At 43.7% G+C, this 25,699-nt stretch overlaps 1 protein-coding gene across 10 annotated transcripts in view; it reads right to left on the minus strand.

Moving 5' to 3' along the window:
* Positions 1-25,699, minus strand: part of ADAMTSL1 (ADAMTS like 1) — a 707,788-nt gene that overhangs the window by 53,724 nt on the left and 628,365 nt on the right. For all 10 annotated transcript variants that reach the window (XR_012904618.1, XM_075931513.1, XM_075931510.1 and 7 more), the window contains 2 exons: positions 11,867-11,994; positions 6,562-6,690 (listed from right to left, as the gene is read on the minus strand). Coding sequence is in view for 9 of the 10 variants with exons in the window: in XM_075931513.1 (XP_075787628.1) it covers positions 6,562-6,690; positions 11,867-11,994 (257 nt within the window). In the remaining variant the exon portion in view is untranslated. The remainder of the gene's footprint in view (positions 1-6,561; positions 6,691-11,866; positions 11,995-25,699) is intronic.

Below are 25,699 nucleotides of genomic sequence, written 5' to 3' on the forward strand. Positions count from 1 at the left end.
GAAAGGACATGGTTGGTCGAGTCCATGGTTGGACATATTACAAAGTTTGTCCATACAGAGGCCCAGATTGACAGTGGGAGGAAGCATAATGAGAGTAGTGGGAGAGGACCCTCTCCTGGTCACTAACCGACTGTAGCCAGACATGAACCCCATCTTGTTCCCCTCCCCCCCCCAGAGAGCAAGAGAAAGGCAGTCAGCCTTTGATGCCCTGGGAACGCAGGTGTGCTCCCTGTCCCTGACTCTACCATAAACAGAAACCAGACAGTAAATGGGCTAGCTAATGACCCGGGGCCTCCCGCTGCCCTGATGGCTAGTACCAGTAATTGACACACCTGCACTGTCCCGGGAGAGGAATCTTCGCCCATCACATACCAGAGGTGCCCATTGTCTGCATTTTCCCAGGTGTAAATTATGCTTTGCACCCTTCGTGGGAAACTTGGCATTCAAAGCCATTTTTCCTAATTGGCCACTTGAGACCAGGAAGAAGCCTGGTATAAAGGGGTGTAAAGAGGGTGTTAGTAGCCCACCCCATTTGAGCTCCAATCATCTACACCTGCTGGCAGGTATTGATTGTCTCCCGAGGTCTGTGGGACGCCAAACCTCGTCCTACTTCTTCCCAAGGGATTGAGAGAAAGACGCTGGCCACGCCAAGTCTGGAACGCAGGGGTGAGAATATATCTCTGCTAGGTGTCTATTTTGCATGCATTTAATAAGAGCTCAGAGAACCAAAAGGGTTTCATGGTACCTGTAAGTGACTTATTAGTGTAATTTCTGTCCTGTTCTTTGTAGTGGCTGTGTTATCTGTAACACAGTAGTAGCATTTAACAGCTAAGTTTACCCTGTAACAATAAAATAGTAACTGTTTAAGCTTTAACCTGACTCCTTCAGTTGCTGTAACAGAACCAAGCACAATTTAAAAGAACTTCAGCCGGTCATAAGGGACAGATATAGGGAGAGCTTGAGCGTTGGATCGTGTCACTTCCAGGGGACAGATCCATTGGGGCATCTCTCAGCCTCCCCAGGCTGCCCGCTGCGAAGGGATCGTGTATCCTAGCAGTAAAAATCTGAGGTGTAATAAGCTCTCCCTGTAAACTTGTTGGGGCGCCCATCAACCTCCTCCAGGTTGCCCACTGCGAAGGGACCCCGGTCTCAGCAGTTGAAGTCTCGGGTGTATAACACACACACACACACACACACACACACACACACACACACACACACACACACACACACCCCACTCACTGCCCTGACTGTCGGCTGACACCAACTCTCCACTGGAAAATGGTAAAGCCGATATGGAGAGTGGAGGTGCAAGGCTCGGAGCCAGTGACAATTCCTAGGCTTGAGATGTGTACAGTACTGGGGCCTGGTACTGATTAGAAGAGACTTTGGTACTTTAGAGCAGTGTTTCTCAATTTTATTTGGCCATGGAACCCCTAGGGCTGCCTTGAAAAAAACGCCCCCGCCACATTTCGTTGAACAACAACAAAAAAACCCTGCCGCAATTCCCGCCACGGCTCTGTCTCTTTAACAGGGGGCGGAGAAGTGCTGCCTCTTCACAGAACCCTTGCTTTTGCAAGGTTCCAATTGGGAAACAATGTGAGATCCTTAGAGACTCTAAAGTCCTGGGACACTGTAGCAGTTGGTACCATCAGTGGCTGTTGGTCTGCAGTACCGAGAGAACCAGCAATCTTGTCTGTCTGGAGCAGTCTGACCATGGTTATCTTGCAGTTGGTGGTACAGAGAATGTCTGTACCAATGCCATCTGCCTGAAAGTGACATGATCTCCACTTCAGTGCTTGCCAGGTAGCACCACTGCTTCGTTGCCTGTGCCCCTAGATCAGGGTTTCCCAACCTATGGGCAGGGACCCAAATATGGGTCACCATTACATTTCAAAAGGGTCGCCAGGTGTCTCCCCAGGTGGCTCTTAAGGAGCCATTCACACATTTTTTGAATTGCCCTGGGTCACCAAATCTTCCTGAATTGTCAAAATGGGTCCCCATCTGGAAACGGTTGGGAACTGCTGCCCTAGAGTATTTAAGCACACCAGTGGTATCTGTTGCACTGAACTCACGTGATCTGGGGTTCAGTGTGGTTGGACATCCTTCGTGCCATTGATACTGAAGAGACCAAATATACTAGGGATCTCCCCTTGCTGATTTGTGGTTCACTATAAAGGCTCAACAAAGATTTCTTTCTTGGTTCACTGGTCTTGGAGGTAGAAGATTGTGCAGAAAACTTACGTTGTCTGGGAGTCTCTGGGCTAGTAGTCAAAGGCTGAACAGCTCCCTTCATGATGAATAGCATTAATTTCAGAGAAAAAACTAAAAATGAAACCCCATAAAATTAAGAAGGAATGTACTAAAGCAAGCTAGGAACTAATTTCTAAAGAAGTAAGGTATCTGTGAGTGGACTGCTAATTGCTCCATATCTAGATGCGGGGCAGTTAAGAAAGAACTGAAGGTGGTTAACCCATACAGTGCTAAATAGTTTCATGGCAGAGCAGGAGGGCTGAGACAAAAGTGCAGGGATGCACATACACCTACAGACATAGGGCAACTATTCAAAGAATTCTTTGTCAACCTAGAAGATAGATTACTTAAACTGATGAATTCTACCATTGGAAGGTAGCACTTCAAGTGTAGATAAGCTCTTAAACTGGATATGAGGAAGATCCGGGTTTGGCCACAATCACATAGCAAGTTTTTAAATACACTTTAGGATTGGTGCAAAGTTCCGTTAGTTAAAATAGTTTTCCAATATGACATATAGTCCCAGTGGGACAAAGCTATAGCAGAGCCTTGGTGAAGTGAGAACAGAACTGGATCCCACAGCTGCATGACTTGGGCCACATTCATCCTTGATGAAAATCAGTTAAGATATATTAAGCAGGAAGTTCACCTCCTGTAAAAACTGCTATAATTTTAACTACTTTAAAAAATATCTGTAATTCATTTCAGACCACAGAATTTGTCAGCAGTCGTGTCTTCTAAAAGAAATTAAAGAGCGATATAAAAACAGTTCTCCAGGCTCTAGTAATGGTCTCTTTCATTATCTCTTATTTTCTAAGAAATCAGGCTTATCAGCACCTGTCAGCAACTAGCCCATATTCCTGTCTCCTGGCTACAGCAGCTATAGCAAATGTCATAATTAAGCCTTGCAGCTAATATTTCTTTTCTATATATATTCTTTCTGCTGCCCTGCAGACTTTCATTAAAAGCATTATTCTAAATGAGCCAGAGTTGCACGTTGTGACTCTAGTAGCCCTCTGTCATGGACAATTCAAAGTGCCATCTGCACAAAGATTCTAAGGATGAGGTGAATTGGGCTTTCAGTGCAAAGGAGAAAATAGCTCTAAGGCTGCTTTTTGGAGCAATTCTCCAATTCTTCTGCTATTGACTCTGGTGCACCTGAGATTCATAGAGGAAAGAAACTAACCAGATTGCTTATGCTCCAGCCTCATCATGGAGTGGTGTGGGGGGCTGGAGCGCCAGCACAGGCTCCCCGATGCTGAACTTTGGGGGCTGGATTCAGGAAGCCAAGGGCCACAGATGGCTCCCAGACTTTAGGTTCCCCACCCCTGCTCTTGAGATTCCTGACATTGGCCTTTTGACTGCTAATTCATCCCTCTTTGCTCCAATATTCTGCTTCATTTTCCTAATAGGCTGTAGGACCAAGCGTTCTACATGAATTTAGTAGCACTTTCCAACCATTCCTTTGCCTTTAGTATGTTGAACAAGCTGTTCTGAAGATCTGCTCATGACACCTGTGGAATTGTGACACATTCTACCACCAAGTTTGCCTACACTGGGGAAAAGGATTGGGTTAGAATACATTTTCTAACCAACACAATGGCAAACATGATTTTCTCCTTAGAGAGAACTAGGATAGTTGTTTCTAACCAGTTTTTGCAGCAGTGTAGACATAGGCCCAGTGATATTGTAATCTTTCGTTTGTGATGTCATCATAATTCCCAAAGTAATAACAGATGTAATTGAAGAAATGGCAACTTCTGGTGAGTCATAAGTAGCAGGAGGAGATTACTGCTCCCAATTAATTAATCAATTAACCAACCAACCCTGTTTTAAACAAATCTCCTTCATGTCACAAGGAAAGGATTAGACTATACAAATGGAAGTGTTACTAAATGGAGTGGTCTGAAAAGTTTTCTGGAAATTGTTACCATCAGGGAAAAAAAAATTACTGATGCTGGCATAGTGCTGTTGTATATTGTAGCTCCCTGCCCTGCTGAGGCCACTTGTGGCCCAGGGACCATAATACTACAATGAAGCCCTACAAAGACTTTAGGTTAAATTATTCTAGATATGATAGATGGTTTATCCCACAGGAAGAATAGGCGGTGCTTCTGCCTCGCTCACATTTCCACTGAGGGGTTGCATTCTGATAACAGCTAACCTCTGCCTTCTGCGGGAGCATCCTTGGATCTCTCTTGGTAGAAGCTGCTGAGGGGAAGTGCTGCGTCAGTGTATGCTTCTTCTGGCCTCAAAAGGTGCCATTTCGTGGCCAGCACCTTCTGATTTTGGGGCTGTGTTGGCCTCTGTGTCCTTAGAACTAAAAGACACTGTGGCAGGTTTGCATTGCTCCATCCTCTACTCAGGCAGCACCACCACTGGTGTAGATTTGTCCTGTGGTTTATGCTGGTGGAATTCAGTGTTAACTCAGGGTGAATCTGGCTACAATTCCTTAACAGTATTCATTATCTGAAGCAATGGCATTTCCCAGGTGCTGCTGCAAAGGCTGCAGCATCCAAGACAGGGAAATCTGCATGTCCATATTTAATTTGCTCTCTTTTATATTCCATCAATGCTGGTGGCCATGAAGGTGCTTTGGGAAAATTAACAAAACTTTCCTCCTACCCTTCCTTAGACGGCATCAGGAGCCAGTCTGATTTCAAGGGCCTTTGACATGAGAATGCTGCAGAATTACTGAGTTTAAACCTCCCTGAGTTGCCAGGAAGAATAATACTGTGATTTTCTTTTGTTAATCCCAGAGACAGTAATTAATTATCTGCAATCCCATCAGAGTGTTGTACTCTACATACCATTTTGACTATCTTTATCCACACTGATCAGTACCACATGTACCTTGTTAATATAAAGAGATGACAATGCAGTGCACTTGTTACATTCAGGAATTCTGGGACGGAGTCTGGAAGGTGAGGGGGAAGAAGAAAAATTCACACAGACTATAAATGTGGAGAGACATGCTGTTGTCTCCTTCCACCTCTTCTCCAGTAACTTCTGACTCTGGGTTAATTCTTGTTTCTGACTCTGTGCTATGGGAAGTATCCATGTTCTTCTTGACTGTGGACATGGGATCCTCACCCAGGATTGTATCAAATTCTTTATAAAACAGGCATGTTTTGGGTGCAGCACCAGACTAGCTACTTGCCTCCTTCGCCTTCTGGTACACCTGCCAGAGTCCCTTTATGTTGGCTCTGTAGGGTGTCTCAGTCATACCACTTGGCACAGAGGGCTTGAGAAATGTGACCATATATGTCCCACTTCTTACAGGTCCCCAACAGCTGTGACTGCACCAGTTCTTCACCCCACGCACTGATGAGATCTGGGGTGCTCCAAGCAGGCGAGCATCTTGAGCGACAACCGCCCTTGCTTCCCTGAGAATACGCCATGTGAGGACAACTACACAATGAGTCAGATAGCAGAAAATGGATTTTAAAGTTTTGGGGGTTTGCAGGTGGGAGGGGTGCATTTGTTTACCTGTTTACACAATGGCAGAGCAGCTGAGTTCAAAGTGCTACCTTGAATGGCTTATTGGGCAATGTGGGAAACATGCAGGAGTTCAATAAACTCAGCCCCTCCCCCCAACTGTACTGTAGTATACACTACATGTTGACAGTAAAGGGAGGGGAAGAGACAAGTCCCTCGCAGAGGTAGAATTTTTTTGTCACCAAAACTGGGCACTTGTTGCAACTTTTTTCGAATAGCAATGTAAATCCTCTCTGGGTTTTGTCACTAAAATGTTTTTTTTCCAGCTGCCTATCCAGTTAATCTTATTTTGTATTTGTGCATTTGGTTTTTTTTGCAAATGTAATAATTGGAATGTGTCTTTATTAAATTGCATCTTGATATTTTTGGACTAGTTGTAAAATTTGTCATAGTCACTTTGAATTTTAATAATGTCCTCCAAAGTGCTAGCAACCCCTCCTACCTTGGTGTCATCTGCAAATTGTATAAGCATACTCTTTACACCATTATCCCATTCATTAATGAAAATATTGAATTGTTCTAGGATGCCTACCAATTCTCCATTACAGGGATTTTACATTTTCATCTGCAGTAGTTATTGACGACTACTGAGGACAGGATGCCAGGATAAACGGACCACTGATCTGGCATGAGATGGCAATTCCAGTGTTCCTATGCTATGAAAGCCAAGAATAATCTTGCCAGAGACCCAAAAATCAGTAACAATATCACTTCTTTGCAGAAACTGACATACCAAGCAACTTTAGAGTAAAACTATAGATGAAAACACAGTTGGCACCTGCTAACAATAAGGAGTGAGTTGCGTCTCACCTGCAACCTGGCAGCTAATGGTAACATTTGTACCCTGGATTGTTTTCACTGTGCTTCCAATATCAACAGTGACAGCAGAGGACTCTGTGTTGATCAGTGTAGCTCTTGATGCCTTGATCAGTGGTTTTCCTGTAAGTAAGAGACACCAAAGTTCATAAAGCAAAGCACACGGTAGTCACAAAGGACAGACTGTGTACCATATACTCAGTATAGAAATACAAATGGTTGGGGTAGGACAGCTGCCTGTCAGCATGTGATGCTGGACATGAGTGATATAGGCCACCTGCTTTTGGCCTTTATTGTATTATGGAGGAGGTGCTGAATTTCATAGTTGAGGTTGCTTTGGAAAAAAATCACTTAAAGCAGCCAATGAATAACATTAAAGTCATGGAGGCACATCAGAGAACCAGCTGAACCAATAAACAGCAATGACACTGGAGCTGTAGCAAGTTGTTCACCTGATACTGTAACAAAGATAGTATCACTGACAAAACATAGGACAAAACCCCAAAAGGGTGGATACAGGTTCTTTGGCAGTGCAGGAGGCTTAGAATAAAATGTGAGCCATATCTTTAACATCAGACATGTTTGCCATAAACTCTGTTTCAGATGCACAAAATAATTGATAACAAGAATAGTGAGGCAATATCAGTTCTGCACGGGAGCGAGGTAAGTGTGCAAAAAACGGACAGTAAAGATTTCTAGCCCTTGAATGCTGCTCTTCTTTCCAACTATGGGTTGTGCATCATGCTGCTTGTTCTGAGACATCCTCGTAATGTATGGCATGGAGGCAAACAGAGGGCAACTGGCAGAAGAGAGAAAAGGGCAGCATATGCAGCAAGCCCAGTTCTTAGACAGCTGGGTCTGGCTGGGACTAAAATGCAATCAATGATCCTCCTGGCAGTTAGTGACTATAGGAATGGCATGGGAGCAGCTGGTGGTGGAAATGAGAGTGTTGTATGTGACAGCAGGAGTGATAAATGGGACGTGGGGTTGGTATGGTGTCTAGGTCAGTCCCAAGCCTAGGCAATCTGGGGCTCTACACAAGAAGCATGTGGGGCCCTGGGCCCTATATTTTGGGAATTGCAGTGGCCACCTACATCATGGCTGTCTGATGAGGGTCCACTACCTCTACATGTTACATAGGCTGGTCCTCCTCTCCCTGTTTTCAGGAGGCCTAGATCTATTTCAGTGAAGGGAGAACACCCCCATTCAAAAGGGTTGCTGCTGACAACACTTCAAAATCCATCCTTCTTGGGTGATGCTAATAGGAGCCCAAACTGTGGGGTTCAAAGTTAACGATCCATTCAAATGGAAAGTTCACACCTCTCAGAGCTATTGTTTTAGGCTGGTTGCTGGCTCAGACAGACACCCTGGCCGCAGATACATCCAGTTTACATTTCCCATTTCCTTTTCACCATCTAAAAGGGCTAAAAATTATTATAGTTTTAAAATGAAGATACCATCATGCAACTGCAGGAGCCAGAGCCCTAGGCTAGTGCCTACATTACTTAATCTGGCTGTAAATCTGCAATGGCAGCAGAGGAGGAAACTGTCCTAGAAAGCCTGAGTGGAGGTAAGGGGGGGAAGAGTTCAGTTTGTTTTTGTTGGATGGATGATTTTGCCCAAACTGTTTCAATTACCCCTAATTAAAATCCATAAACTGCCATGTGGACAGAGCATTTTCCAGGACTGTAAAAGCATTTTTATATGGAGTTGTTAGTGTATCAGTCTATCTATCCATCAGCCAATAGTGTCTATCATGTGAAAGAAATATCCAGTAACAAACGTTTCTCTTCACTGAGGAAATGCTCATGAAGTTCTGATGTTTTAATGTAACTACTAAATCATAAAAGGAGGAAAGAGACCTCAAATAGCAACTCAGTTTTATTTTCCCAGCGGGGGTTTCATGAGCTCTTCATTAGATTAAAAATCTGTCAACTGTTCAACCAATAAAAAGTAGCAAACCACTCCAAAAATGGAAGCATATTTTCTCATCTCTGCATATGCTAAATTCATCATAGAGGCCAGCTCCTTCATTTTTAATGAGATAAGCTTTCCCCACATTTCCTATTTTCTCTGAAGAAGCTCACTGGCCTCCAATGCACTTGGGAAAATATCTCTTTTGTGCCAAAAAGTTTTGCTGTGTTGTTTCAAAAACTGCTCATTATCTCATTTGTACGACTGGAGATCATCTCACAAGGTGCTGACGGAAGATAAACATTCTCAGCACCGCACAGGAGGAGTTCAGGGCCCACCGAGATCACACCCAGGATGTTCACATTTGGCAATTCACCTCAGAAAGTCGAGCCAAGACGTGGCTAATTCGTTACCACAAAAGGGCTGTTGGGCCTGTGAAATCCCACATATATGTCTGTATGGACACTTTGATAGCCTGGAAATAACTGTTTGTCTCCATGACTTGGGATGAAAACTGATGTGGCAGAAGAGACTTCCAAGCCCACATACCGTAACTGTCCCCCAAGGAACTTATTCATCAGGACTATAAGGATTAACCACTTTGCTACTCCCCAAAGATGCCATTTTAAAACTTGGTGTTAAATTGACCTCTGCTGTAACTCCACGATACATATCCGTTGTCCAGTATTTTATAGTATATTATCAATGCAAATTTCTGGGCTATGCACCAGTTTTACAGTGACATGACTCCACTGAATTCAGAGATACTCCAGATTTTCATGGCTATAGCTTGGAGTAAAATAAGGCTAATTGTTTTTTTAACTTGTTAATTAAAATCCAGGTTGCACTTCTATAAACTGAAACTCTCTGGTCTGACAACATCCATGGTTCGGTAGGACCATGGATGTTCCAGGAACAGTGTGTCCCAGCATGCTGCGGGGAGTGGGGAGCCCGGGAGCCTGGTGCAATGTGGGGTAGGGGGATGGGATGGGAGCCTGGTGCTCAACCCAGCTGGTTTGCAGTTCAGCTAGGTTGAGGGGTGCTGGGAAGGTCCAGGGAGGGGCCCAGGAAGACCCATATGACCCAGCTGGACTGCCAGGGGAGCCAGGAAGCCTGGTGGAGCAGCAGGGCAGGGGATTCGACTGGCAGTGAGCGGGCCAGAAATAATCTCACCGGTCCAGCAAAATCCTTCATCCCGGACCAGTGAAGTCCTGAAGGTGCTGGACCAGGGAGGCCCAACCTGTATTAATTTAGAAAGTCTGATTTAGTTCTTCACTTCCCTCCCTCCCCCCCAAGGCTCCTGGTTCTTCTACTCCATGAGGTAGATGAAGTATCCCAATCAATCTTGCTAATTAAATGAGGGTGCACCCATAGCTCGAAATAAGCTATGCAAGTTGAGCTATGCAAATTGTGTTTGTGTATTTTGAGTCAATTTTGAAATAGCTTTTTTCAAAATAAAAAAGCACAGCACTTACTTCAAAATAAATCGCTATTCTGAAACATCCCTTACTCCTCATGGAATGAGGCTTAGAGGGATGTCAGAATAGTGAGCTCGTTATATTTCAAAATAATGGGTGCGCTCAAAAGATGTGGAATAGCTATTTTGGGACACTGGAGGTGTCCCAACATAGCACTGCAGTATAGCTGTAGCCTGAAAGAGCTACTTTCAACCCAAGCCATGGACTTTCCTACTGCCTCCTTGGTCTGGATGTGTTCAGTGTTGAAACACTCACAAGTCCAATGTTGAACAGCCACTGCTGAATGCTATTATTTACATAGACACATTCTGGGGAGCTGCAGCAGGGAATATCTAATATGGAATTTCAAACAACTTACTGGTAGTTTTCCTAATATGTTTTCTTTGACCCCTCTGTCCTACCTTAAAAAAACCCCACACCTTAATACACAAATTCCACTCCCCCTTGATGTGCTTGTCTTCTTATAACCCCATAGCTATGACTGTCCCCTCTTCCTACTTCCCATCACTTGCATCCATTCCCCATTAACCCTCTTGCTGCTTTGGCCTTCTCCTGCTCCTCTGTGGTTCTGAACCTGCTGGAACTCTCTGAGGATTTGTTCCCAAAAAGCTGAAAACAAGCACAATCTTAATTGTCTTGCTTTTCATAGGGAGGTTTTCATTAGTACTGATGCCTAAATGAACAAAGAATATTTCACTTGGTATGGAACTGAACCATTATCGGATACGTATGAACAACAAAGTTAACCTTAATGCATCTATTTCCCAGTGGATGGAAGAATGTCAGTCATGGTTTGGTGATAACAGGTCAGAACAGACATAGAGTTTGATTCTAAAAGGTACTGAGTGCTCTGGTTCCAACCCAGTAAAGCACTTAAGCACTTACTTAACTTGATCTACTTACTGCCTGGAGTAAAACACTTAAGTTACCTCTTCTGTGGGTTCTTAAAGCCCTGGACAAATGGCTGGCTAGAGTGCTCAGCAATTAGAGCAGTGGTTGCCAACCTTTTTTATTCACAGACCAGTATACATGTTCATAAATGTTTGCCAGCTAGGCATCACTTTATTTGCATATTTACATATTAATTATGTAAATTAACATGCAAATATGCAAATAAATTATTGCTGTACAAGGATGGTTAGAAGCCCACTGATGATTTGAAATAGTCACTGAAAATGCAAATATTTTATAAATGACAGATCTCTACATAATTTGAAGCTTAAGCGTGGGGCTGTCCAAAATCCTAGATATTATCTTTCCCACCTCAGCAGATTACTTCTTTCAAATCTAGCGCTGGGGCCCCCCAATGAAGAGAGCAATTTCCAATGGAACTTAATGTGGTTTGATGTTATTTCCATACAGACATGAGAGAGAACAACATAGGCTGTCCATTTTGACATATGGCTTAAGAAATCCCATGCTTTTTTCACACAAGATTTGCAAGGAGGAAATGATTTGGGTCCTAAGTACCACTACAACTGCCTGGTTCTTCTGCTGATACTAGGGTAATTGAGAATTCCCAAGAGGCAGAGGCTGCTACCACCAAGTTTAACTATGGGAAGCAGAGTTTGAGGCAAGCTGTTCTGGGTGTGGGAAACTGTACAACTGTGGAATACAATTCCAGTTGCAGTTTGCTACAGGTGGCACCCCTGATTTCCAGAGCACGCTACAAAGCTTATTTGCCCTTATTTGGCTTTTCTGGTAGGGAGAGATACATTGTTAGGTGGGGACTGAAGGAGAGGTGGGCATTATTTTGGTGAGTATAGGATAGTTTTATTATTGTTTTTAAGATTTTGTCATTTGTGATTTAGTTACATAATATCTGAACATTTCTACCGATTTGTACTTTATAGTAAATTATCAGTAGCAAAAAGAGTTCTGTATAATTGACACAACTTTTCAGTTACCTGCTAATGTGACTGCGATAGAGACAGAATCAGATCCTAAGGCATTAGTTGCATTGCAGGTGTAGAAACCCACATCAGCTTCCACTGGTGCTAGAATCTGCAAAGAGTCATCTGGCTGAAGGAGTATTCTGCAGCAGAGAAACAGAAACAAAGGTCTCAGCTAGGCCACGTGCAAACACTTTTGCAAGGATTTCAGTTATTTTTCAAGAGACACAGGTAAGTAACACAGTTTCTTACATTTCAGGACCGCAGCTTTAGTTTAAATTATGAAAATCCGGGGTTAAATATTTCTTTTGCTGATTATGATTACATGAAAGTTAATTTTCATTCTCACTCTGAGGCAACAGGTTGCTGATGAAAGAGGTAGGATGGTCCCAGGGGTAGGGCACTAGCTTAGTACCACAGACTTCCTGTGTGATCTTGGGTAAGTCACTTAGCAATTCTGTATCTCAATTACCCATCTGTACAAAGGGGATAATAGCACTGACCCACCTCTTGGAGCATTGTGAGGATTAATACATTAAAACTGCTCAGATACTACAGTAATGGAGGCCAGGTAAGTATCTTACCTAAACAGGAGCTAGCAAGATTAGCTAGGCATGCCCTGGAGTATGGGGCAGGTGTAGAATACAAGAACAACTAGCTGCACTTTTTGGACTGGTTTGAGAACAAGAACCCTCTTTAATTTATCCGCATTGGACACTGAATCTGGTGAATCAGCAGCAAACAATGGGTCTGATTCTGCCGTACTGATTTGAGAGGAATCAGGCCTTCTACCAAGGACTCTGGCTCTCAGCACATCAGGGTTATCTGCTAGAGGGCCGTGAGATGTTTTGCTGATGTTGACTGTCCACAAGTATACCCCCCCCTCCCGCCTTAGCTCCCAGTGGCTGTGGTTCACTGCTCCTGAATAATAGAAGCTGTGAGAAGAGGTGTGGGCTGCCAGGATGTGCTGGCCATAAGAATGGCCATACTGAGTCTGACCAAAGGTCCACCTAGCCCAGTATCCTGTCTTTTGATAATAGCCAAATGCTAGGTGCCTCCAATGGGAATGAACAGAACAGGTAATCATCAAGTGATCCCACCCCTGACACCTGTTCCCAGCCTCTGACAAACACCACTCCTTCCCATTCTGGCTAGTAGACATTGATGACCTATCCTCCATGTATTTATTTAGCTCTTTTTTAAACACTGTTACAATCCTGGTCTTCACAACATCCTCTGGCAAGGAGTTACACAGGTTAACTACGTGTTGTGTAAAGAAATACTTCCTTTTGTTTGTTTTAAATGTGCTACCTATTAATTTCATTTCATGACCCCAGTTTGTGTGCTATGGGAAGGATTTTATAGACCTCAATTGTATCCCCCTTTAGTTGACTCTTTTCCAAATTGAAAAGTCTTAATCTTATTAATTTCTTTTAATTCCATATCCCTTTTAATTCCATACCTCTACTAATTTTTGTTTGCCTTTTCTGAATATTTTCTCATTCCAATATATCTTTTTTGAGATGAGGCAATCACATTTGCACAAAGTATTCAAGAAGTGGGTGTACTATGGATTTTATGAAGAGGAAATAGGATATCTTCTGTCTTGTTATATATCCCTTTCTTAATGATTCTGTTCGCTTTTTTGACTGCCACTGCACATTGAGTGGATGTTTTCAGAGAACTATCTCTCATGCCTCCAAGATCTCTCCTGGGTGGCAAGAGCTAATTTACATCCCATCATTTTATACGTATGCTTAGCATTATGTCTTCCCATAAGCACAGCTTTTCATTTATCATTATTCAATTTCACCTGCCATTTTGTTGCCCCGACACCCAGTTTTGGGAGATTCTTTTTGAAGGTCTTTGCATTCTGCTGTGGACTTAACTATCCTGAGCAATTTTTCATCAAAACACAAAAGAACACAGATTTCCTCATAATGAAAGGGCCCTCCATACTGGGGCTTTAAAGAAAACACTGAACATTGAGACACCTGCAGTTAAATTGTGAGAACTGAGAACACTGGGTATAGAGAGGTGAAGTGAGTTGACCAAGGCAGTGGCAGAGCTGAAAAAAGTATCTAGGTCACTCTGACTTAGGGATGTTAAATATCGGTTAATTGAATAGTCGAGTAACCTCATGAATTCTTATGGGTTAGTCGACTATTCTATAGTCCCCAGAGGCGGGGCTGGCAGGCAGTGTACTTTAGCCTCACTCCTGGGGAGCCCCCTGCCACTCTGCATTACTGCCTCTGTATCACGTGAGAAGAACCAGGCAAGTTGGGGTGTGTGTGTGTGAAGGGATAGGCCCTCCAACAGCCACATGCCCCTGTATCAGTGCAGTAGCACAGAGGGTCAGGAGGGAGCTAGTCCATGAGGGGAGCCAGTTTAAAACCCAGCTCCCCTCATGGACCAGCTCTCTGTTACCCCGTGCTGCTGCCTCTGATAAAGAGGCAGCAGCGTGAGGTGCCAGCAGCCCCTGTCTAGGGGGGAACTGAGCTCCTGGACCCGGCATAAGCCAGAACTGAGCCGGGCTGCCTGCCTGCTTGGCTCCTAATACACTTTAAATGCAGAGTCACAGCAGGGGTAGGTCCTGGACCCAGCATGAGCCAGGACTAAGCCGGGCAGCTGGGCAGCCTGCTAAAAAATTTACTGGTAAGGGAGAGGGGAGGGAAATGCCTTGTAGTCTATAGCATTAACCTATAAACTTTTGCTTATGGATTAATCGACTACACTATTACATCTGTACCCTGACTTACATTGTGGAATTTTGTATGAACTGAGATCATTAACGCTTGGTGCTATACTAAACTAATTTTACATCAGTGTAACTCTGCTGACTCCTGTTTCATATGGTGTAAGTGAAATCAAAACATGGCCCTGAGACTCTAACCAACACTCATATGAAATGTCCTCAATTGCAGCACTTTGTATTTCCTCTTAAGGATGCTATATAGAACCTGCCTCCATTCATTTATACATTTAAATAATGACAAAAACCTAATGACAAATTTGATTTACCAGAAAAATTTAGCAGCTGTTCTGCATAAAGTCCTTAGCCAAGATGGTGATTGTCACGGATGAGGGTGGGAGTGTGCGTGGGAAGAGAGAATGGAAGGAAAAAGCCCATCCAAGTCATGCAATCAAAGTCTGATCCACTAATCGTGCACTGATGAGGTTTTTTTTCTTGAATGAAAACTGCTGTCTCATGGACCACAGGGTTAGGGATATTTGATCCAGCTCAACACTATGGGCGGTAGTTCTCTAAAACAAACCAGATTCAGGCCACCCATTGAATTCCATTAGGTTCAGAGAGGAGTCTGATTTCCTTTAAAACCAATTTTAAAAAAATAATAATCATTGTAATAAAGATTCAGCTTGTGCCAACCATGTCTTGTCAGTGCTTAGTGAAATGCAGAGTCATTTACAAACCAAAATGTTAATCATTTTAAAATTGCTGACCTGCTTATGTAGCAAAAGAAAACAATAGTTTATAGAAGCTCCTCCTCCAGACTTATGGATTGTTTTACCTTTTAAAAGCCTGTGAACGTAAGGGGCAATTTCTCAGTGAGCCAGTGCTAGCAATTTTTGCATATGCAAATGGATGTGCATACAGAATTCACAAGTGCATTCAGAACCCAGCATCCCTTAATGCAATTTTGTTAGTTAAGGTCTATTGGTTTAATCTGCACCTAAAAATGACTTTAAACCCATAAGACTTTACAATCCCCTTACCCCAAATATTAGGGACCAAGGGCTAAAAATTACATAATATTTCTTCTAATTCTTTCCATCCATGTGCAGATGTTTTCCATCTATGTGCAGGATACATTTTGTTGTGTGCACCTATGCATGTTCAGATGTGCAGCACCAGGAGAAACACAAACTTAGCTATGGGTGCTCTCCTAATCAGCTGGGTGGCATTGGAGTAGGAAAGTAGGAATAAGAGATCCTCCGGAAAAGAGCTTATTTTCCGGAGGATCACGTCCAGACTGGCGCTTTTCTCTGGCTTATCTACAAGCCGGAAAAAAGCGGCAGCCATGAAAATGCAAATCCTGCGGGGGATATTTAAATCCACCGCGGATTTGCCTATTCCCAAGTGCTACATTAGCATCCCTATTACGGAATAGGGGCCAATGTAGATGTAGCCATACTTTTTTAAAACAGATGTGGACTTTTTATCACCATCAGTCTAGGTTCTTTAACTGGTTTTGTTTCAGCTACTATTGTGCTGGTACAACAGTTGCTTAACTCTGGATGTTTTCAATCTGTTTTGGGCTGAAGGCAAAAACATAAGGAGCTAGATCCTCAGCTGTTGTAAATTGGCTTCACTGGCACTGATGTAGCTAATGATCCAAATCACGCCCTTTTAGAAACAGGAAAAGGACAACTGAGTTCAACACCTTAAAAAAAAACGTTTTCATCTGTACTTCTGGTTTTTGACCATGTCTCTCAATCCCCACCTCATCCAGAAATAAATCTAAGTTTCTTTTTAATTCGTTAATACTTTTTGCTTCAGTTGCTTTCCTTGGACGTTTTCCCCACATTTTTACCTTTGCATGAAATCATTCTGCCATGAGATTCCTATTTACTCTTAGTTTTTATTGTTAAGTTTTCAGTGTTTTATCTGTGGTGAAAAAAAATCTACCAGATGTAACAATTCTTTTTATTACCTATGTTATTTCAAAATCTCTTTCTTGCAGTAAAAATACCACTGTCCCCTTTACATTTTAACCCATCTGTTCCTGATTGTCCTACACTCCATCATCTTCAAGAAAATATATTTTTAGCAATACTGAATAATTATGTCAGTTTGATGGCATCTAACACATGACTATTAAAGAAGCTCCTCATTAGCGGGTTCCCATATTCAAAGAGTTCCAGACACCAGAAATTACAGACTATTTGGAACACACAACACTTCTTATAAATACAGGCAGTCCCCGGGTTACATGGATCTGACTTACATCGGATCCCTACTTACAAACGGGGTGAGGTAACCCCGCACTAGCTGCTTCCCCCCAGCAGACCAGGGAGACGCAGAGCGGCTTTTCTCAGCAGACACCTCAGCTTGAGAATAAAGGACTGAGGGAAGTGAGGTGTGGGAGAATAAAACTGAGCTCTGGAGAAATGTTTGGCTATAGTTTCCCCTACAATATGTACCAGTTCCGACTTACATACAAATTCAACTTAAGAACAAACTTACAGTCCCTATCTTGTACGTAACCCGGGGACTGCCTGTAGTCTGGTAGCACTTTAAAGACTAACAAAACATATAGATGGTAACATGAGCTTTCATGGGCACAGCCACGAAAACTCATGATACCATCTACATATTTTGTTAGTCTTTAAAGTGCTACCAGACTATTTGTTGTTTTTTAAGTTTATCCTGTACAGATTAAGTTGGCTACCCCTCTGAAGCTTTTTATAAAGCGATTTGATGATCTGATGCTGAAACAATTCAAAACCTCTTACAAAAATCTGTATTCCTCAAAATTAAATTATAAGGAAGCTAATTTGTATACCTTGTTTGCCTATGTAACCCAGAGACAATGAAACCACTGAGGAAGAGACTAGTCACTAGTGAAACTGTTCTACAGCCACAGCTAAGGGCCAGTTAGCTTTGCACATGGAGTTAGAGCAGGGCTACTCAACACGTGGCCCATGGGCCACATGTAGCCTGTGGCCTGTTTGCTTGCAGCCCATGATGAGGTTTGGGTTTACGCAGGGCTCAACACATGGCCCACGGGTGGGAGCCAAAACAAAAAAAGTAGGTAATATACTGTTGATATGTGTTTTAGTAGTTAAATTTCTGGATTGTCATTGCTCATTAAAAGTGCTGATATATGGATGGAAATCGGGTCAATATTGCGTTTTATTTATATCAGCAGGACTGACTTAAATGGGGCCTGCGTGTTGTGTAGTTTTGCCTTAATCTTTGTATACATGTCCATCAGCGTGAAAGAAGCTATTTGCATATATATTTGCATGTATATGCAACCACACTTAAACTGCAGCCCCCGGCATGTGCTGTGAGTATCCTTATGCCCCCTGGGGCTTCCAAAGTTGAGAAGCCCTGGGTTAGAGGCTCATGCCTTTAGCTCCCAAAGGCCCCAGGTTCCATCCTTCCTGCTGGTGATCTAGGTCCGTTGAAGTTACAATTGGTGGAGATGTTACTGACAACACAAGTCAGTTGGTAGAGCTCTGCATGGATACAAAATTTATATTTGTATCCACATCTGTATCCACAAAAATGATCCGCATATACCTGCACTGACATCCACAGATGGGGATACCTGCAGATATCTGCAAATTTGCAGCGTTCTAGATAGGGATGTTAAATTACAGTTAATCAGCTAATTGAGCAGTCGATGGAATTTCCATCGACTACTTGATTAGCTGATTGGGGGGGCCACTCGCTACCCCTGCTGTGGCTCTGCAGTTTAAATGTAGTAGGCTGGGTGCACAGCAGCCCAACTCCTACTACATTTAAACTGCAGAGCTGCAGTGGGGCTAGCTCCCGGGGCTGGCGTCAGTCGGGACTAAGCCCTAGGAGCTAACCCCACTGTGGCTTTGCCTTTTAAATGAAGTAAGAGCCCAGCGGGCCGTTGCGAGCTGGGACTGAATAGTCCCGGTTCGTGCCAGCTTTGCTGAGCCTCTCTTTCCCGCCCTTCCACCCCAGCACCGCAGAGATGATTCTGGGGAGAACTGACTTTTAAGTTGGCTCCCCCCAGCATCGGCTCCTGTTGCCCCCCCAAAATTGCATCTGACACAAGAGGCAGCAAGGAGGTAGAAGTGAGTAGTCGACTACTCTCTTACATTCCTAGTTCTAGATACAAAATTTGTGTCTGCATCCGTATCTGCAAAAATGAGTCGACATGGATGTGGATACCCATGGATATAAAGTGGATATTTGCAGGGCTCTATCCATTGGCATGACAATTAGGGACTCATCTGGGATCCACTCTTAACTCTTCCTCATTTATAGAAGCCCTGTGTGCTGGAATCGGCACTTTCTTCCTCAAAATAAGTAGTCTCTGATGAGTGGATGAAGCTAGACAGAACACACAATAAGGTCAGCCTGGGTAATGCTTATTTTAAAACTATAAAAAAAGTCAAGTGCAAAGTCAAGAATCAGAATTCCTGTTAATGCTATCAAACACATTTGCCTAGCCACCGTAACTTTTATGATGTATATTTAGTATGCATGAGTGAATAAAAATAACACTGCTCTTATTTTTTCAGCTTGTTCTGTATCTCAAATATGACAAAAAATAAAATTGGGACTATATATTAGTAATCATTGATCCCTTTGGGCTAACTAGGTGGTTTGTGGGGCAAAGTAATGGGTTATAAAGTCTTCCATGGGAAGGTCTTTGGTTCAAATTGAGCCCGTATCATACAGCCTGAAAACGATTACCATTATTTATGAGTCTTAAGTGGCAACAGTGTGCTTGTTGGTGTGCAAGACACAGAAGAAAACTCAGCCCCTGACACAGGAGCTCAATCTAACTACAGAGAAAACACAAATCAGACATCAGAAGATGGCTAGGCCATCAGGGTCGAGAGGCCCTTTTCTCAATGCTGATACTGGAAGAAGCAGGGGTAGAAAGTAAATTAAATTTCTTATAGGTACTGTCTTATCACAACCTGCCCCCCCCTTGGAAGGGATCCTAGGGCAGGGGAGGGAGGGCTGGTGATTCAACAGTACTTGTAAGAAATTTAAATGTGTTGTGGAATGCAGGGGGCTCAGGCCAGGGGGCATGAGGAGAAACTCAGGGCAGAGAAGGAGGCCAGTGTGAGGAGAGACAAGGGTACCATTATGGGAGGGGGGGCTGCTGCTATAAATACCAGTCATGAGTAGGGTTGCCAGATGGTTTCAACAAAAATACCTGACACACTTGACATTACATCACAATCTACATTACATCTTATTTAGAAAATACCGGACATTTATATTTTCTCATTTATATTTTCTCAATTTGTTTCCCAAACAGAAAGCTCAACTACTGGACTGTCCGGTGACACCTGGCAACCCTAGTCATGAGTGGTGGGTGAAGGTAGCACTGGGGCAGGCAAGGCCCTAACCCTGCCCCTTCTGCCTAGGCCCCACCCCCATGACAGGGAGGTGGAATGGCGCATGGTCCAAGCCTTGTGGCCCAAGCCCCAGCCTCCCTGACCCCAGAGCACCAGGAGGGCAGGTGGCACACAGCCCAACCTTCGCTGGCCCCAGAGCAAGGGGAGGGCGGGTGGCACGTAGCCCCAGCCTTCCCAGGTGGCACACACCCTGAGACTTCCCAGTTCTGGAGCACAGAGAGGGATGGGTAGTGCATTCTCCCAGCTTTTCCGACCCTGGACCATGGGGAGGAAGGATACCCGGCCCCAGCCTTCCAGTCCTTAGAGCACAGAGAGGACAGACGCTCGGGGACAGCAACACTCAGCCCCTCGTACGCCTACATAAGACGTTCTGGGGGTGGAGTGTGGGTGGAGCTAGGCTGGCAATTTGAGAAGGCAGTGCCTTCCCCTGCCTACCATACCTGCCGCCCATGATACCGGTCCCTATGTATTTTTCCCTGTTTGCTGTGACTAGCGAGCAAAGGGAAGTGCAGAATCTTCCATGTTCCTCCTCTGGACTCTCCCAGCATTCCCTAGTAACAGCAAAAAGGAATAAACCCTCCCCCCCTGGGTAAGTGTGGCTGCAAGCCTCCCTCCTCTCCCAAAATGGCAGTGAGGGGTGGGAGCTCAGCGATGGGGAAGTCCCAGGGAGGCACCTCCAGCCCTCTAACCTGCCTGGCTGTCTGCTGCTGAGAATGGCAGCCTGCAGGAATCCGGGAACCAGCCTGGGAATGCTCTGCCCCTCTCCCTGCAGGTGAATGCCCTGGGTGGCTTCTTGCCAGAGCACTGCATCAGGGCACACAGGCTTACTTCCACCTCTGAGAAGTATCCACATTCTTTTTCTCTTTCCCTTCTCCCTAGGCGGTGGGCTGACAAATTAACTCTCTCTCCCTGTGTGGTCATGAAGACGACGGACTATAGAAACTCAGGCATACCCATTGGCCATATGCAGGCTACCTTGAGCCTCATATTCTCTCATTTACACAGGTCATTGGTAGCCAGCAAGTGGCTATTTGGCCAAAGAAGGAATGCTGCTTTGAAGCAATCCCACAACTCATCTGTGATTTTCAAATGTGTTGTGCTTACTCAGCTACCAATCACTTCATATAACTAAATACATTTTTTCAATAACTTAAAAAGTTATTGGTCCTCAGCGTACTGGAAAATCAGGATTCTGGCAGCTAGAACATCCCTGATCCTAATCTGAAAGAAACATAGACTATCAAAGTGAGGGAGTGGGAGCAGATGACAAAATAAGTACTGCCTTGTGGGGCGCTGAACAATGTGTACAGTGTGTGGGTGTTGAGAGCCACTGAACTGTAAACCCAGTATATGATGGAAACTACTTCAAGCCAGGGGGCGCTGCTGCACCCTCAGCACCTGTAATTCTACTTATGCTGCCAGACAGTCTGAAGTAGAGCTACAAAATACCTGCACACTCCTAGGAGTAGTTCTGATACTATATTTGAATATGCATAACTGGTAGTTTGTTGCCAGACTATCCAAAATGACAGACTATAATATGATGCTGTTTCAGCCAAGCAGAATGAAAAAAACTCTCAACGGCACAATATAGACTATTGCCAGGTGTCCATTTTTTGACTGGAAAATTCAGTTTTAAGGGAATGTCTCCAGTTTCCAGTCAGAAGTATTGACTGGACACCAAGGGAACGTCTAAACTACAAGACTCTTTCGAAACAGGCTTTTTCGAAAGAACTCTTTCGAAAAAGCCTCTTTAGAAAGAGATCGTCTAGACAGCAACAACACTTTTGAAAAAGTGTTCCACTTTTTTGAAAGACAACACCCAGGCAATCTGGATGCTCTCTTTCGAAAAGGCTGTTTGAGTTCAAGAATGTATTTTTTCAAAAAAGCTCTTTCGAATAAAAGCGTTCTTCCTCGTAAAATGAGGTGTAAAGTGTTCTTGCTCGCTGTCGAGAAAATCGCCAAGTTCTTTCAATTTAATTTCGAAAGAACGCGAAAGCAGACTACACGCAGATGAAGTTTTTTTTGAAAAAAAGCCACTTTTTCCAAAAAATCTCTATAGTTTAGACATAGATCAAAAGTCTGATAACCACAATTTCACTGTCAACCCAGCCCATGGCTCCTTCAATGTAAGAGTGCTGGGCCCAGAGCCAGACAGGAACATAGCAAGAGCCCCTGCCCCCGAGGTGCTAGTCCAGGCCAATATGGGGAAGGACACCTCTTACCCTACAAGGGCTGCTTGTGGTAAGCTCCGCAGCTGCAAGAACCGCCCCCCACCTTAATTCCTTCTCCCATCACTACCTGCAAGCTTTTTGCTTTGGAGGTGCTGCTGGAGGGAGAGACACACTTCCATTTAACCTTACTTGTGATGGTGAGTTGAGCCTTTGGGTGGACAGGAAGAGGGTGGGTTTGATTTTTTTAGTGTCCCAGTTCTGAGAAATTTGAAAGTTGACAACCCCAAATATATGTAAATATGTTATGAAAACTAAATTTTAGCAATCAAAGGCTGTTTGTTCTTTACCAGCAAAACAGTAAACCATCTGTTGCTAAATTATAGTTGGTTATATGGTGTGAGGTAATGATCTAATTTTCTCATGAGTCTAATATTCAGCATGAACCAGAGGTGGACTTTATGTAGCCTATATTCCCTTTAAAACATGCCACAAAAATCACAGTAGTTTCAAACAGAAGAAATCATTTGATGGCAAATTTCCAGCAGGATGTAACCCCTGGCAATCGAAATCTATACATGCAACTTTTTGGGGGCTAAAAAGATATTTTCACAGGACTATGTCCAACCAAATGTATACTGTAGGCCCAACTCTTGATTAAGACTGCATGTGGTTTCCACAAGAGATACATTCTTGTTCTTATAACCATAGAAATAGTTCTCATTTTTTGTCAAACGTAGCACTATCTGCCAAAAAGAAACAAAAAAACAAAAAAGCACAGGTGACAGGGCAACGACACTGCAAAATGGCGATAAATTATAGTTACCATTGAGTATGGAAATGATTCAATCATGGAAGTGAGAAGGGAGCAAGCAAACTATCTGTATATGTAAATCAGGGGCCAAACTGCACCTTTGATAAATAAAAAATGTACAGGATGTTCCACAGCAACAGCGGTTGAAATTAATTTTAGCCTTGAGACTAGACTCTTCAGTTTCTTTTATTTTCCCAGGCTGACTAGACTTAGATGTTTAACCTCAATCCTATAACTTATGTTGAGAGAACTGGCAGCAGATTCTTGGACAGCTGACTTATTCTGTATCAGCTAATGTAGCTGGCTCCAAGCACGTCACCGCCCATCCTTATATGCTACTTGGAGTAAACCATAAAATCCTGAATGCATGCAGGATAATGAAATGTTACCAATACATAGGCTATGTCTACACTGTGGGGTTTTTTCGGAAAAAGATACGCAAATTGTGAACAGCAATTTGCATATCTTTTTCTGCTTGTTTTTCGGAAGAGACTTTTTCAATATTTGGCCTGTCTACACAGGGCCAAATGTCAGAAAAACCTCCTCTTTCAGAACATCCTTTAGTCCTCATAAAATAAGGAATACAGGGATGCCGAAAGAATGCACCTACTTTTTCAGAAACTGTTCTGAAAAAGCAGATGCATTCCCTGGACACGGCAGAGTTTTTCTGGGATACCTTCTGGTATCCCAGAAAAAACTCTGCAGTCTAGACATAGCATAGCTAAGTACATAACGAGTCTGTGTATGTGTGTGTATAGTAATGGTTAGCATGTACTAGTTTTTCACAGTGCTCCCAAAAATGTGTTTTAAGTGAGTACCTGAGGGGTCGGTCTATAGGAGTATGCAGATTTCTTTCTATTTAGCAAATAACAAAATGGGATTCAGCATATTTTACGCAATGGAAGAAGATATTTTCATACAGCAAAATTCTTTTAGCAACATTTAAAAATGTCCAGAGTTAAAGAAAAAAATTTGTTTTTTTCAAATCGCATTTCCTTTACCCGTCCCTTCACTTGAACTCCTGGATAGTGAAAACATCCTGAAAAACACATGATTGTCCCCATATCAATTTGTTTGGGGCTAATGATGTCTAGCAACATGGCTCAACCCAGTACGTCGCTACCAATCTGTCACAAAGCAGTGCTAATAGCAATTATTTATGTTCTGTGTATGTAAAATATATCAGAAATACGTGCTATGATGGCCACTGAAGCATTCAAGGATAAAGGCTGCACTCAGCAGACATGGCAGCAATTCAGCCATTAGCAAATTAACATGGAAGACCCATGGATCGTATTTATCCTGCAGTTCTCAGGCCACACTCAGCGGCAGATTTCTGCATACTTATAGTCATGATGCACCAAGTCAAAGCAGAAGACTAATGCCTTAGATGCAGTGGAGAATCATATTGTGCTTATAGCAATGATGTCTGAAAATAGCACTTAAGCATGATTCTGCCATGTTAACAATGAATATGACTGATAATTATTTGCAAACACAGGTTGGTTCTCCTGTATGGACCATACTTCATTAACTTGTCCATGTTAACTGAAACCATGTTCAACATCAAGTCAGTCACCCTACCTGACTGAGCACTGTTTCCGATCACTGTTATGGTTATATAGGCAATTAGTGATTGTGGATTAGGGATGCACTGCTATATGCTGGGGACTGACTGGCTAGGTAGCAGTTCAGCAGAAAAGGACCTGGGGATTACAGTGGATGAGGAACTGGTTTTGAGTCAACAGTGTGCCCTTGTAGCCAAGAAGGCTAATGGTGTATTGGGGAGCATTAGTAGGAGTATTGCCAGCAGATCTAAGGAAGTGGTTACTTCCCTTTATTCGTCACCGGTGAGCCTACATCTAGAATATTGTGTCCAATTCCGGCCCCCGCACTCCCATTACAGAAAGGATGTGGATGCACTGGAGAGGGTCCAGCAGAAGGAAACAAAAATGATTATGGGGGTTGGAGCTAAGGATGTTAAGGACTAGCAAATGCTTATCAGATAGTCTAGTCGACTAGTCAATCTATCAGATAGAGGCAGCAAAGGGGAGTGGGGAAAGAGGGGCTACTTCAAAGCTACTGGGCTCCATGCGGTGCTGCCGCTTTGAAACCCTGTGGGGGAGTTTCAAAGGGGCAGTGCTGCACAGCTGATCCTGGGCTCTGTGCAGTGCTGCCCCTTTGAAGTGCCGCAGTGGCATTTCAAAGGGACAACACCACATGGAGCCCAGGGTCAGCTCTGTGCTGTGCTGCTTTGAAACACCAAGGCGGTGTTTCAAAGGGGCAGCACTGCACAGCTGATCCCAGGCTCAGCTGTGTGGCACTGCCCCTTTGAAAAGCTGCATGGCATTTCAAAGCGGCAGTGCTGTGTGGAGCCCAGGATCAGCTGGAGACTCCCCAGCTGATCCCGGGCTCTCCACTGCATTTCCATGGAACCCAGGATCAACTGGGGAGTCCCCAGCTGACCCCGGGTTCTGGGGAAATGCCAGACGGAACTCAGGGCTCCGCGTGGCATTTCAAAGCGGCAGCAGAACATGGAGCCCAGTGTGAGAGGGGGACTCTAAGTCCCCTGCTGACCCCGGGCTCCATGAGGGTGCTTCCGTTTTGGGGACTCTTGTACATTTCAAAGCTGGCACCCACATGCAGCCCAGAGTCAGCGGGACTTCCCAGCAGGGGCTCTTGTACATTTCAAAGGAGGAATGTGGAAATGCCTATAGACTAGTCGAAGGAAATTACATCGACTACTCGACTAGTAAATTACTCGAT

Source organism: Pelodiscus sinensis, chromosome 6 (genome assembly GCF_049634645.1).
Source record: "Pelodiscus sinensis isolate JC-2024 chromosome 6, ASM4963464v1, whole genome shotgun sequence".
In the NCBI taxonomy this organism is placed as follows: domain Eukaryota; kingdom Metazoa; phylum Chordata; order Testudines; family Trionychidae; genus Pelodiscus; species Pelodiscus sinensis.